Source organism: Convolutriloba macropyga, chromosome 12, assembly GCF_964194025.1.
Source record: "Convolutriloba macropyga chromosome 12, txConMacr16.3, whole genome shotgun sequence".
NCBI lineage: Eukaryota > Metazoa > Xenacoelomorpha > Acoela > Convolutidae > Convolutriloba > Convolutriloba macropyga.
The window spans coordinates 3,463,469-3,478,606 of NC_134479.1; the positions used below are offsets into that span (position 1 = coordinate 3,463,469).

Below are 15,138 nucleotides of genomic sequence, written 5' to 3' on the forward strand. Positions count from 1 at the left end.
GTTTGTAGACAGGTTTCGTTTCAGTTGGAACAGTGCACTTAATCCCTTCTTCGTTCTCGTGGTACAGTTATCGTTCCACGTGAGATTTGAGGTGATCCATAGTCCTAGGTCGCGCTGAAGATTCGTCGGTTCAATTTCAAGGTTGTCTATTGCTGCTGTCAAAGTGCCTTTTATGTTGAGGAGCTTGCATTTAGAGGTGTTCAGTTGCATTTTGTTTTCGGAGCACCAATTCTGTATAGTCATGGCACCAATCGTGAGTTGGCTCTGAGTCAGTGCAATTATCTTGAAATCATCGGCATATCCAAAACTTTCACAATTTGACACTGAAGCTGGTAGATCATTTATGAACAGCAGAAAGAGCAGTGGTCCGAGAATGGAGCCTTGTGGAACTCCACTGCTGACACTTACTGGAGTGGATGTTTCCGCATTTATTTTAACATATTGCTCCCTGTCGCTCAAGTAGGAGCTTATGAGTTGCAACAACTTTCCGCCAATGTCAAAGGACTGGAGTTTCAGTATAAGCAAGTCATGCGGTACTTTATCGAAGGCCTTAGCAAAGTCGAGATACAGAATTGTCAGGTTGTCTACTGTGGGGTCATCGTACTTTTGGTAAATTGAATCAAGGTAGACCAACAATTGTACCACTGCTGACCTATTTTTTCGGAATCCATATTGGTTTTCGTGTAGGCGGTGTTGGCAAAACTTGTATAGTGTGTTGAAGATGAGACGCTCAAGGACTTTTGACACACAGCAGAGTAAACTAATCGGTCGATAACAAGTAGTGTCTGATTTGTTTCCCCCTTTGAACACTGGCGTAACTTGACTGATTTTCCAGTATCTGGGGAAGATTCCTTTATTCGAGATTGTTTGGAATAGGAGGAGGAGTGACTTGCTGAGTGAGAAGGCGCACTTTTTCAAAACAATGTTTCCGATGTTGTCAGGTCCCGTAGACTTGTTCAGAGTTAAGTGTTCCAATATGTGCTGGATTTCGGTTTCGGAGAAAAGGAGACTATTGAGGCCTCTGTTCTCAAAAGTTATGCAGTGATGTTGCTTCTCGTTGAAAACACTTTGGAAAAACTGATTGAATAACTTGGCCTTTTCTTGGTCAGTTTCGGCTTTTTGAGTGGACAGAGTGACGACAGGAGGAACGTTTGGTGACTTGCGAACACAACGTAGGTACTTCTGGACGTTGCTGAACTGTCGACTTTGAAAGATTTCGGTTTCAAACATTTTCAAATCTTCATTTGTGGCTTCTTTTATTTGACGCTCCATTTTCTTCAACTTCAGGAGTTTTGACAAGACCGGAGAGACCCATTGCTTCTTTTTTGTAGCTAACTTCTTCATCAGGTGTGAGGTACGGCTGGATACCCAAGGTGGAAGCGTTGACCTGTGTCTTGTAACTTTCGGAATGAAATGATCGATGAGGCTGAAGATCCATTCGTACCATTTTTTGACAAGGAAATCGAGATTACTGAAACAGTAAGGGTTGAAAGGACTGTCTACTATAGCCTTATTCAATTCATCCCAATCCGCTTTCTTAAAGGCATATTTGACTTGATGAGGAATGTATAGTTCGCTATGGAATGCGTTTACTGTAACACTGACCGGTAGATGATCAGCACATGGCTTGCCGTTTAGTGCGTAACAGTTGTAAAGATCGGTGTCAAGATCAGTTTTGACAATCTGGTCAGGGTTGTTGGCCAGAATGACGTCTAACTGAAGATTTGAGTAGTTCAGGAAATTGTATTCCGAAAGAGCATCCAGAACAGCGTTTTCACACTCGGAATTGGAGCTCATGTTGTTCCAGTCTGTTTTGGAGAAGTTGATGTCTCCACAAATGAACACGCCTTGGTAGCCTATTCTTTTAGCATGATTTGATATTTTGGAGAGCAGAATTTCTAACTGTTGCGGCGACCAGGTGTAGTCGCTGTCTGATGGGGGGCTGTACAAACAGCATATGAGAGTCGGCTGTGGTTTTGTCTGTACACTAATCACCACAAAATCCTCAAGATGTAGGTCAATCAAAATTTGTTCGTGCATAATAGTCGATCTGATTGCTATAAGTACGCCACCGTGTTTCGTTTCGTGTTCGCATGGTATTCTGTCATTTCGGTAGATCGTGTATGCAGGTAGGAAGAGCGAATAGTTTTGAACATCAGGAGTCAGCCATGTTTCAGTGAGGCATAAAATGTCATAGCTTCGCGTTGACAAGCAGTCTGAGAACTTCAGGCGACGCTCAAATTTCATCAGACTCCTTACATTGAACGAAAGCATTTCGAGTGTGTATAGTCACCAGTTGATACCAGTATTCTCTTTTTCTGCGTTTTCAAAGACAACCCAGTTGTCTCCAACTTTATGCTCCACCTTGAGATTTCTAATACGAACTTGCCTGCTATTGTAATTATGATTGTCAATGAGATCACGGCGAATGCGCAGACATTCATTTTCTTTTTTCGCGTCCGTTGCAGACAGCTCAGGACTTATGAAGATTGATTGTTCGTAGGCCTTTAGCAGGTGAGCTGATTTCAGAATCAGGTCTTTACTTATGATGTTTTCCATGCAAACAAGTATAGTGCGTGCCCCTTTTTTGTCAGGGTCAAATTTACCGAGACGATGAATTTTGCTCATGCGTTTGTCTTTGATTTTCAAGAAGTCTAGGATTTGCTCAACCGATTCGATGTCGGAATGCATACGCTCGTCTGGTGTTTTAGTTCTACTCTCAGGTATACCTCTTATTCGAATTCCCAGACCAGGAATGTTGTTTGCATTTGACACGTCGCGAATTGTGCTACCGGGCAGTTTTCCAACAGCTTGTGCATAACTCTTGGGAGCAGTTGACTTTAATTCGGTCAAGTCTTTCTTTACATTTTCGATCATTGCATTTGAGTTTTCAATGATTTGCTGGAACTTTTTCATTTGTTCTCGGAGGTCTGTTAGATCGTCTTCCAATTTCGACTGTTCAGCAGGTTTTAAAATGGACTTATGTGTCTTATTTTCACTGCATTCGTTACAGATGTGAAGCAGATTTGCTTCTAACTTGACAAGGACTTCAATACTGGACTGTTCGAAGCCTGTGCAGTCGGGTGTCATGTGCATTGCTTTGCTGCAGTAGGCACATGAGAATTTTGCTTCCTTCTTTGCAATCTTGTGATTGCAAGATTGGCACGTGATAACTCTTGAGGACATTTTGGCTAGCACATGCAAAAGATTTTGATTTGTCTTAACGGATTGTTGATGAATAACTTAATAGGCAGTGTCGGTAACACACACTCACTTAAGAGGCGGTCACGTGAAACTGAAAACTTAACTCTGAAAAATATAGCTTTTCTGACAACTCAAACTCACTTAAGAGATGGTCACATGAAAAGTTTAATTTTCAGAGAACAGATGCAGGACAGAATAGAAAAGAAAAGAAAACTGCTTAAAAGAAAAAGCCTTTCGGTAACACGAACTCACTTAAGAGACGGTCACGTGAAAGACTAAGAGTAAGCAGCTAAAACTTTTCAGGGGTTTAGAATAGTGATTGTGAGTCCACTGTTTTCGGGCGATTGTTGTCTCTGTCTTGTAATCCGTCGTCTCAGTGACAGGTTGTTCCTCCTCCTGTTTCGGCGGGGACGAAGATCCTGGAGTTGTCGAAGATGGGCTAAGACTTTTCCAGAGAGTCTCTGTTCCAAGAAACGGCCAATGTGCAGTTGTCGGTACTGCCGAGTCAAGATGGGGTTCTTAGCCTGCCGCTTCGGTAGCAGGTGTTTGATGATGTCGATAATAAGGATTCCTGTTTTGCAAAGTTCCTCCTTTATGTTCGGGACTCCTTCGCGTTGGACATATAATATTGCGGCAATGTGGGGCTCAAGTATCTTGAGATCGGCAATGAGCTCAGCAGTGGTGAGGGGGTGATAGTTGTTGCTGGAATGCGGGGATATTGAGTTGTTGATCGTATCGTGCCAAATAACAGCTTTTTCTTTTCGAAAAACGTTTAATTGCCAGATATTTTGAACAACTTTCTTCTGATTGTTTGCTCTGATATTGAGACTCAGGCCAGGCTTCGTGAATACCCAACGTCTGAGCTTCTTTCGGGTGTCTTTAGGTGTCGCTACAATAAGTTGATGCAGTGAACTTGCTCCAAATATGATCATCAGCAAAGTCAGGGGGCCACCACGGCTGCCCCGTATATCATATTTAAACTGAAACAATCTATTTAATAAGATAAAACTCGACAGCATACAAGAGGAGAACTGACGATCGGAACGAATCAACTCTACAAAACCGATGAAAACTTCTTCCATCGTACAAAATTATCACAACAATTAGGCTAAATCAAAATTGAGAATAAAAAATGTGTGTATAAATAACAAAAAACGAGATTCATCAGTGTTTGTGTAAACAGCGAAAGAACATTTTAAATCAGGAGCTGTAGCCTAGATAAATTTTGCTTCATGGGTGCAAAAATAGTTGCCCACGATGCGATACAAACCACGGACCTCCCGCTACCTGACCACTTGGCAATCAGGCCCTTCTTTTTGTTATGGGGCGATGTTCGGAGCAACAAGCTTTACATCGGAGAGAGAGCAATAGATCACTCAAAAATGAAGAACGAAAGCGCGAAAAAGTCACTTGAGAAGTCAAAAAAAGTTCTAGAAGAAAAACGCAAAATGGTTAAGCAAAAAATTTGCATAAAAAAGATTAACACGTTTACAATAATTGCTATGAAATTCGTCGCCGAGAAAATTTTTTTACATTCAGCGACTTTCCATTTGGCCTTTTCGGAATTACAAAATTGATAGGAACTTGTTCTCAAGACATATACTGAAAATAATTGAGACAGATTGGCGCAATCTATAGATATAAATGTCTATATTCTTTTTCGTCTTGAAAACATTCCAATACCCTCACTCCATTCTTGAAGGCGCCGAGGAGAAGTAGTATAAAAAGGAAAACCGTATGTTAGCTGACTTAAAACGGTCGGAGCAAAAAAAATTGAGCTAGGACAAAGTTGTTACATTTTTTAATGTGGGAACAATAATGGCCTAGCAAATTAGTGGCTATTATAGAAAATCCTGAAATTTTGATTAACTAACCTTTTCCGAAGCAATTTTAAAAACCGCCCCGGTTTTTTCAGCGGTTTGAAGTTCGAGAACCTTTGCCTGGAATTGAGTGCCATCCGCGCAGACAAGTAACTTCAATTCGTCCATAGCTGGTGATGATAACGGTTCAAGATCACTACATACATACGGTTCACTGTCCTGGCCTTCAAGATAGCCGTTACCTGATATGTTCATTATTAGATCGCCAACCAATCGCAGTAGGGCAACTTCTCTTCCTTCAATAAAAGCTCTCTTATTTTTTCAGCACAAGCGAATTAAAAGACATGACTAAAACTGAAATTAAAAACTTAAAAACGTCTTCGAACTAATAGTTTTAAACTAATCTTTAAAACTAACAAAAAGACGAGCTGAGAAAAGCTTAATATAGCGTGATTGACCTGCGTGAGAAAGCTTAGACTAGTAAGTCAGAAGTAAGAAGCTCCATGAAGGAAAAATGTTCAGCCTCAGTAGTTTTTCTAGTACGAAGAAAGATTTGCTCTTTGATAGAAAACAATCCAAATTGAATGAATCAAAAGCTTGAAAAATGTCGCATCGTCAAGATAGACCGTTAAGAGAAAACGACGAAAACCTAAAACGGAATAGAGCTACCAGTATTCGTCAAAGCACAAGTATCTAACGGGCCAAAGCACCCTATTACGGACAAATTTAATGAAACTCATTTTTTGGCAGACATTATTATTATGTCTTCCACAAATGTGAAGGACTGCTCCCGCAAGATAAATATAAATAAATTTATTTTTTAAAAAAAACAATAAAGGGCCGTGTACACCATCCGGCATCGATGGATGTAGATCGAAAAATAGGGCATGATGAGTAGCATTTAGTAGCCGGATGCTGCACTCCAAGCTGTTCCCCTCCAGACAGTGTAAAGACGGCCCAGTCACAAAAAAACTAATAAGTGGAGAGGAAAGCACCTATATATATATATAAATATATATAGCACACATAGGGAACTGGAATGGAAGGATTAAAATAAAAATGGAACATCAAGGAATAGGCAAAGGAATAAAGATAAGCAGCCAAACACTCAATGCAGCCTTCCCTCCTCCACGACGGCGCTAATCGAAGTCTCACTGAGAACACGAGGCTTGAGGGCACGACCTCAGAAGTGCGAAGCTGATTTTCGTTCGGATGGAGCTTATAGTGTCGGCGTACGGCTCTCCGCGTTTTTCGCTGATCTTGGTTGCGAGTTCTTTCATAACGCGCGATGCGGATGGACCTGCACCACCCGAACAAGCAAAAACCAGTGCATTGAAGCTGCTGTGTTCGGTTTCGCGGATTCGCTCTTCGTACTTATTTCGCTTGATTCTCTCGTAATATTTGTATGCATCTTTTATGGTCTTAGGGAAGCTCTTGGCATGAGGGTTGAAAATCTTCGAAATCGAAGAAAGTGCGATTAAAGCGGGAGCCCCACAGACCGTTTGCCTTGATGTCCAGTCGAGCGTCATCATCAGTGGTGGTGGAATTACTCGAGAAAATTTCTCCATCGAGCGACTGAAGTTTTGACTCTATCTGTACATCGTGGCAAACGTCATTCATCAGGTTTGCAAACACATCTCTAATTTCGTTGTGTCGTAGGTGCGTATAACCGCCTTTAGCGCAATGGAGGGCATGGGTGAGGCTGAATTCTTTCCCGCATGGGCATTTGGCTGGCGTGTTCTTCGCTTCCCAGGTGTAGCGAAGTGCTATTCCATCACGGAACTCAGTCTTCGTGAGGTCAAAACCATGTTTTGACAACGGAAGCGCGTTAAGCCAGCTGGATGCTCCTTTCTCCGAGGCCAGCTGGATGGTATACTTCATTTCTGGTAGATTGTTTTCGATTCTGGATTTTTTCGAAATGAGTTCACGTTGACTGTCTGCTTTCTGTCTGAGACTGATCTTGGTTTGTTCTACTTCACATTGTTGAATATTATTGAATGACGCCAATGGTCTTGAGAGTTCAATTGATTGCTCAAGATTTTTGTGAAGATCTTGTGGGAGGGCAATTTTAAGCCCACCCATTCTGAGAGGGAGAGAAAAAAAGTTCTCTTTCCTCTTGGATTATTTCTTTGCCGATGATGTTCGGTATGACTCGGCCAAGCCGCTCCGCCACCTTGTCCAGAACCCCGTCCATGGAAGGTGTATTACGCGAGAGGAAGCTCAATTTCTGTTGAACCCCCTTCGTCAAACATGCATAGGCATTCTGGGGAGAGGTGAGAGCAAATTGACCAAGTCTGTCTAAACTTATTGTGTATTTAGTTTCTGCACTTTTCAGGAAATTTTTACTGGCCTCAGAGCTTCCGATAACTGATCCCAGGACTCGAGCGCCCTGCGTGATTTCCACATTTGTGCCTGCAAACACAGTTGACGCTTGGCGCTCGCCTCCTGGCTTAATTATCAACTGACACTTCGGAGGATTGACAAGATATCAATACTTGGGACTGAGCTCAGTGAGCTTGTCGAAGAGTTCCCTGATATCTTTCAACTTACCGACGACGCTACCATCATCAGCATACCATTTTTGTGTCAAAGAGTCAATATGAAGTCTTGTTGAAGGGGTAGGATTGCGATTCCATACATTGCCATCGCAAGGGGATCGCCTTGTGTCGTACCTTCCTGAGACAGTATGGTCGACTTACCGATGTAGAGATGAGACGGGTGGCTATAGGAGTTCTGTAAGGCAACATGCAAAGATGGGCATAAGGTTTTCACGTTCTCTAATGCTGTTCGTTTATTGAGCACGTTAAAAGCGTTTTTGGCAGCACGTTAAAAGCGTTTTTGTCACGTTTCTGAGAGTTAGGACAGGCCTTTGCGGAATGGATCTCATAATAATGTTGTTACACTGGACGGTGTTGAACTGCCAAATTTTGCCGGACGTATCATTAGGTCCAAAGCATCAGGTCAGTGCGGACGTAGACAGATTAATTCGTGAGATAAGGGAGAATAACACTGATGGTGAAAAGTTATGTGAAATAGAATCGTCCGCGAAATGGTACGCGAAGAATGAACGTGAGACACCAATGGATAGAGGGGTTAAAAAAGCTAATGAATTTTTGAAAGATCAAAAACAAATGGCTGTACCATTTGATAAAGGTTGCGGTTCTTGTGTTATGAAACAGACAACAAACTCGGCTAAACTAAATGAAATCCTCAGTTCCAGTCAGTTTGAGCTTAATGGAGAAAGTGATCGTTTAACAATAAATACGGAGAAACTGATAAACAGCAGGTTGCACCAATAAACGAAAAAGGGAAAGATGAGTAAAAAGATTTATCAAAGGCTCAGTACAACTGGCTCGCAACCTGCCAGGCTTTATGCATTTGCTAAAGTACATAAAAGCGGTACTCCGCTCCGGCCTGTGCTGTCAATACCTGGTAGCTGCTACGAGAACCTCATTAAATTTCTGTCTCCCTTTTTCGAGGTTTACAGGTGCAAATACTGAGACTAACTCGAAAGATGCCAGAGCTGCTCCAGAGGCCATCAAATTGGATGAAGATGAGCTAGTTGTATCTCTCGATGTTAAAAGCTTATACACAAATGTACCGGTTGAGGAGGCAATTGAAATTGCGCTTGAAGAACTGTACTCCATTGACGAGATACCTGAGATTCCGAGGTCTGCGATGAAGAGCCTTTTGAGACTAGCCGTAACTAATATTCACTTTAAGTGTAATGAAATGTGGTACACTCAATCGGACGGTTTAGAAATGGGTGCTTCGCTGGCTGTAATTTTGGCTGAAATTTTGTGGATGAAATCTTTCGAAAAACCCTTACAGAAACCAAATGAGGGGAGGGAGAACAAAACTCCAGACACAAAGGTGACATGCATTGACTGTAACCGACGCGTTACTATCCGAGGGAAAGGGGTTGACTGCGAATCATGTAAAACTGGTTTCATTCAAAATGCCAAGATGTCACTGACACTGAGTATAAGACCATGCAGGACATTGTTTGGATTTGTTCCTATTGTGCGGAAAAAAGTACAAAGGAGGACACGCAGGAATTGAAATTATCCAAGAGGTATTTAGATGACATAGTCTACTACGTCAAGAGGAACCCTCTAGATCTTGTTGAGTATGCAATTTCTCGTCACAAGAACGTACAGTTCACTCTTGAGACACCAAACGGTAGTAGAGACCCGGTGTTTCTAGACCTAAACAAAAACGTAAACGAAGATAGGAAAAATAGCTGTCATTGGTATCAAAAACCCACCGACAATGGCAGAATCCTAAATTTCCGTAGCTGTGCGCCGGTACAACATAAGAAAAAGGTCATTCAGGGGGACTGTGCATAGGATTCTAACTGCAACCAGTGACTGGCAATCCTTTGATGTAGTTCTCAAGAGAACTGGACTGAAAATCAACATCCAACTGAGTGGTCCTCCAGTATCTCGAACGAGACGTTGGATAAAATAGTCACGAGGAACAATGTCACAGCATCCCCCCCCAAAAAAAACAACATCACAAAAAGTTAAAAGTGTCAACAATAAGAAGCTTAAACCGAGGTTTTTTGTACAAAACAGAGGAAATATTATTCAAATTTGTGCAAGTAGACTGAGAAAATTGTGTAATATTCAAATAATTTTCACAACAAGAGAGCTAAGAACTTGCTTGCCCAACCTGAAATCATCTTTTGATAAGAATTTCAAATCCCATGTGGTTTTTTAAATTACATGTAATGGATGCAGTTCCATCTATGTTGGCCAAACCATCCAAAATGTTACCACTAGAGTTTTGGAGCATCAAAAGAAGGATTCCCCAGTGGAACAACACCTCGTTGAATTTTGTGGTACAGCGCATAATATTGAATAGGAGATTCTTGATACATGTCGTGCGTTTAAAAAATTAACCACAATAGAAGCGATCTACATCAAAAAGCTGAAACCGCAATTAAGTACGCGCGATGAGTACTGGGGCGGACGTTGACTTTGAAGTATTAGTTCAAATGCAAAAAATTTGACTTTTGAAATTCAAAAATTATTCTGGTACATATTAATTCGAAGTTTTGTCAAAACCAACAAGTAAAAATAAAAACAGACCGATAGGAATGAAAGTAATTCAGGAATAGGTAGCAATACATCCGTGATTTTCAAAAACTCCGGAATAAAAATTCAATTGATTTTACCGTAATAAGTGTAAATAAAATGTTGTAAATGTGATTTTAACTGTTAAAAGTTTCAAAAATTCGATGTTATTTTAACCCATTTCTTAGAATTAGAGTAAAAGACAAGTTTAAATACTTTGAAAATGATTTCATTTTTTTTAAAGCTGACTATGAACGCGATGTTCAAAAACTTTTGTTTCTTAATCAATTTAAGTTTTAATCGACAAATGCTTCTTCTCTAAAAATCTATTTCATTTGAGGACCGACATTTTTTGCAGAGACTATCAAATGTTGTAGAAGACGAATTTTTGATGCTGAAACAAATATTGAAGTACCTGCACATCAAATTTAAGATTCCATCTTTGCGTACGACTGGTTGCAAGAATTTATTATTTGAATCAATGATGTTTGCTCTGTAGGTGGTTCGACAGAAACTTTGATCACTGAAATTCCTTTTTGATTTCAGGCAACAGAAACCAATAACTTGACCGTCTTTGCACAATGTTATTAAGCTCGCTGAAATTAAAAACATGATAATTGTTCATCAATTTCGATAGCAAGCAAAGATCTGTTAACACAATGTAATATTTCAGTGATAACAAGTTCAGTAATCTTAGTCGTTCACAATAATTAAGGCTCGGTTGGAACCATTTCGAAACATTTTCTTTAGATTTTTCTACGAGTCCCATGTCAAACTTTGAAGGCATATAACAGTTAGATCCATAGATTAACATTGGAATGAGCGTGTACTTATATAGATTTAGTTTTGGAACAACCGTCAGGAGATATGTTGGTTTCCGTTAATTTGGTGGAAAAATTTATTGGCTTTACGAATCCGCAACTCTACATGTTCCTAACGAAAGAGGCTGTCGTTCATATTGATTCCCAGGTCCTCCACGGTTCTCAATTGTTCAAGCGACCTCTGTCCCAACATCGAAATTAGTCGGATTTACCCTATGTACTGACATTTTGATAAATTGATGATGAGTTTGTTTCCGTAACGCCAACGAAATACTGAATCCAGATCTTGTTTGATTCCGTGTGCGTTTCCAAGATTTAAATTATTTAATAATTTGAGATCATCAGCGAAAAATCAGACTTCGGAGTTGAAAACAGTTTCAGGTAAGGCATTAAAGAAACTAAAAAAAGTAAGTGCCCAAGTATTGAGCCGTGACGTACAACGGAGGTGACCGGCGAATTCTACGATATTATTTTTCCTATTTTCATGTACTGCATTCTATCGCTCAGGTAACACTAAATTCTTGAACAGCTAGCAGCCTATTCCAATGCAATTGATCTTAAGAAAGAGTGTTCCATGATCAATTGGGTCGCAATCTTCAGAAAAATAAAGAAAAACAGGCTATTCTCTCGATTATTCTCGGAATTGAATTTGTATAGTTTATCTAGGTAGGTAATCATTTGAAGAATAGCCGATCTTCTTTTACAATATCCGTATTGTGAATCTGTTTCGAATCATTTCGAAAAAATTTACAATTGAGCCGTCTGAAAACTTTTGTCTAATTTTTGCGACAATGTATAATATTGTTAAAGAACGATAATTTAGCACATCTGCTTCTGATCATTTTTTCTTAGAAAATGGAGTGACTGCTTCTATTTTCCTTGCACTAGTAGTCAGTAGTTAGTATTTAGTAGTTAGAAGTTAGTAACTAGTAGTTTGTAGTTAGTTTTTAGCAGTTAAAAAGTTAGTATTTAGCAGTTGGTAGTTAGTAGTTAGTAGTTAGTAACTAGTAGGTAGTAGTTAGTAGTTAGTAGTTAGTAATTAGTAGTTAGTAGTTAGTAGTTAGCAGGTAGTAGTTAGTAGTTAGTAGTTAGTATTTAGTAGTTAGTGGATGTTAGTTGGTGGTTTGTATTTACCAGTTAGTGGTTAGTAGTTAGTAGTTAGTATTTAGTAGTTAGTAGATGTTAGTTAGTGGTTAGTTTTTACTAGTTAGTGGTTAGCAGTTATTAGTTAGTATTTAGTAGTTAGTTGTTATTAGTTGGTTGTTAGTTTTTTTTAGTTAGTAGTTAGTAGTTAGTATTTAGCAGTTAGTAAGTAGTACTTTGTAGTTAGTACTTAGTAGTTAGCTGTTAGTAGTAAGTAATTAATAGTTAGTAGTTAGTAGTTTGTAGTTAAGAGTTAGAAGTTAGTAGCAAGTAGTTAGTAGTTAGTAGTTAGTAGTTAGTAGTTAGCTGTTAGTAGCTAGTAGTTATTAGTTAATAATTAGTAGTTAATTTTTTATTAGTTAGTAGCTAGTAGTTATCAGTTAGTAATTATTAAGCAGTTATCAACTAGTAATTAGCTTTTACTAGTTAGCAGTTAGCAGTTAGTAGATGGTACTCAATAGTTAGTAGTTAGTAGTTAGTAGTTAGTTGTTAGTAATTAGTAGCAACTATTAACTACTAACTAATAACTACAAACTAATAACTACTAACTATTGAGTACTAACTTCTAACTGCTATCTACTAACTAGTAAAAACTAACTACTAGTTACTAACTACTTACTAACTACTAACTACTAATTACTAACTACTAACTATTAAGTACTTACTACTAACAGCTAACTACTAAGTACTAACTACTAACTGCTAACTACTAACTACTAACTACTAACTACTTACTACTAACTACTAAATACTAACTATTAACTACTAACTACTGACTACTAACTATTAACTACTAACTAATAACTACAAACTAATAACTACTAACTATTGAGTACTATCTACTAACTACTAACTACTTACTAACTACTAACTACTAATTACTAACTACTAACTATTAAGTACTTACTACTAACAGCTAACTACTAACTACTAACTACTAACTACTAACTATTAACTACTAACTACTGACTACTAACTATTAACTACTAACTAATAACTACAAACTAATAACTACTAACTACTAACAACTAACTACCAACTACTAACTAATAACTACTAAGTACTAATAGCTAACTACTAACAACTAACTACTTACTACTAACTGCTAAATACTAACTACTAATTACTAACTACTAACTACTTATTATTGAGTACTATCTACTAACTTCTAACTTCTAACTACTATTTACTAAAAACTAGTTAATAACTACTTACTAACTATAAACTACTAATTACTAACTACTAACTATTAAGTACTTACTACTAACAGCTAACTACTAACTACTAACTACTAACTGCTTACTACTAACTACTAAATACTAACTACTTACTACTAACTACTGACTACTAACTATTAACTATTAACTACTTACTACTGACTACTAACTATTAACTACTAACTAATAACTACAAACTAATAACTACTAACTATTGAGTACTATCTTCTAACTGCTATCTACTAACTAGTAAAAACTAACTACTAGTTACTAACTACTTACTAATTACTAACTACTAATTACTAACTACTAACTATTAAGTACTTACTACTAACTACTAACTACTATCTACTAACTACTAATTACTAACTACTAACTAATAACTACTAAATACTAACTACTAATTATTGAGTACTATTTACTAACTGCTAACTTCTAACTACTATTTACTAAAAACTAGTTAATAACTACTTACTAACTATAAACTTTTAACTAAAAACTACAAACTACTAACAACTAACTAACAACTACTAACTAATAACTACTAAGTACTAATAGCTAACTACTAACTACTAACTACTTACTACTAACTGCTAAATACTAACTACTAATTACTAACTACTAACTACTTATTATTGAGTACTATCCACTAACTTCTAACTTCTAACTACTATTTACTAAAAACTAGTTAATAACTGCTTACTAACTATAAACCACAAACTACTAACTACTAATTACTAATAACTAACTACCAACTACTAACTACTAACTATAAACTTCTTACTACTAACAGCTAACTACTAAGTACTAACTACTAACTACTAACTACTAACTACTAACTACTAACTACTAACTATTAACTATTAACTACCAACTACTGACTACTAACTACAAACTACTAACTACTAACTACTAACTACTAACTAATAACTACTAAATACTAACTACTAATTATTGAGTACTATCTACTAACTGCTAACTACTAACTACTAAATACTAAATACTAAATACCAGTTAATAATTACTCTCTAACTACTAACTAATAACTACTAACTACTTACAACTAACTACCAACTACTAACTAATAACTACTAACTACTAATAGCTAACTACTAACTACTAACTACTTACTACTAACTGCTAAATACTAACTGCTAATTACTAACTACTAACTACTTAGTATTGAGTACTATCTACTAACTTCTAACTACTAACTACTATTTACTAAAAATTAGTTAATAACTACTTACTAACCATAAACTACTAACTACTAACTACTAACTACTAACAACTAACTACCAACTACTAACTACTAACTATAAACTACTTTCTACTAACAGCTAACTACTAAGTACTAACTACTAACTACTAACTACTAACTACTAACTACTAACTACTAACTACTAACTAATAACTATTAACTACCAACTACTGACTACTAACTACTAACTACTAACTACTAACTAATAACTACTAAAAACTAACTACTAATTATTGAGTTCTATCTACTAACTGCTAACTACTAACTACTAAATACTAAATACTAAATACTAAATACTAGTTAATAATTACTTTATAACTACTAACTACTAACTACTAACTACTTACAACTAACTACCAACTAGTAACTAATAACTACTAACTACTAATAGCTAACTACTAACTACTAACTACTTACTACAAACTGCTAAATACTAACTGCTAATTACTAACTACTAACTACTTATTTTTGAGTACTATCTGCTAACTTCTAACTACTAACTACTATTTACTAAAAACTAGTTAATAACTACTTACTAACTATTAAATAATAACCACTAACTACTAACTTCTAACAACTAACTACCAGCTACTA

General features: G+C 37.3%; 1 protein-coding gene across 1 annotated transcript; it reads right to left on the reverse strand.

Moving 5' to 3' along the window:
- Positions 1-1,214: 1,214 nt before the first annotated feature.
- Positions 1,215-2,274, reverse strand: LOC142350950 (uncharacterized). Its single transcript, XM_075402977.1, has 2 exons — positions 1,606-2,274; positions 1,215-1,471 (listed from the first exon to the last, which is right to left on the reverse strand). Exons 1-2 carry the CDS (start codon positions 2,272-2,274, stop codon positions 1,469-1,471), a joined length of 672 nt encoding a protein of 223 aa, XP_075259092.1. The 3' UTR covers positions 1,215-1,468.
- Positions 2,275-15,138: the final 12,864 nt, after the last annotated feature.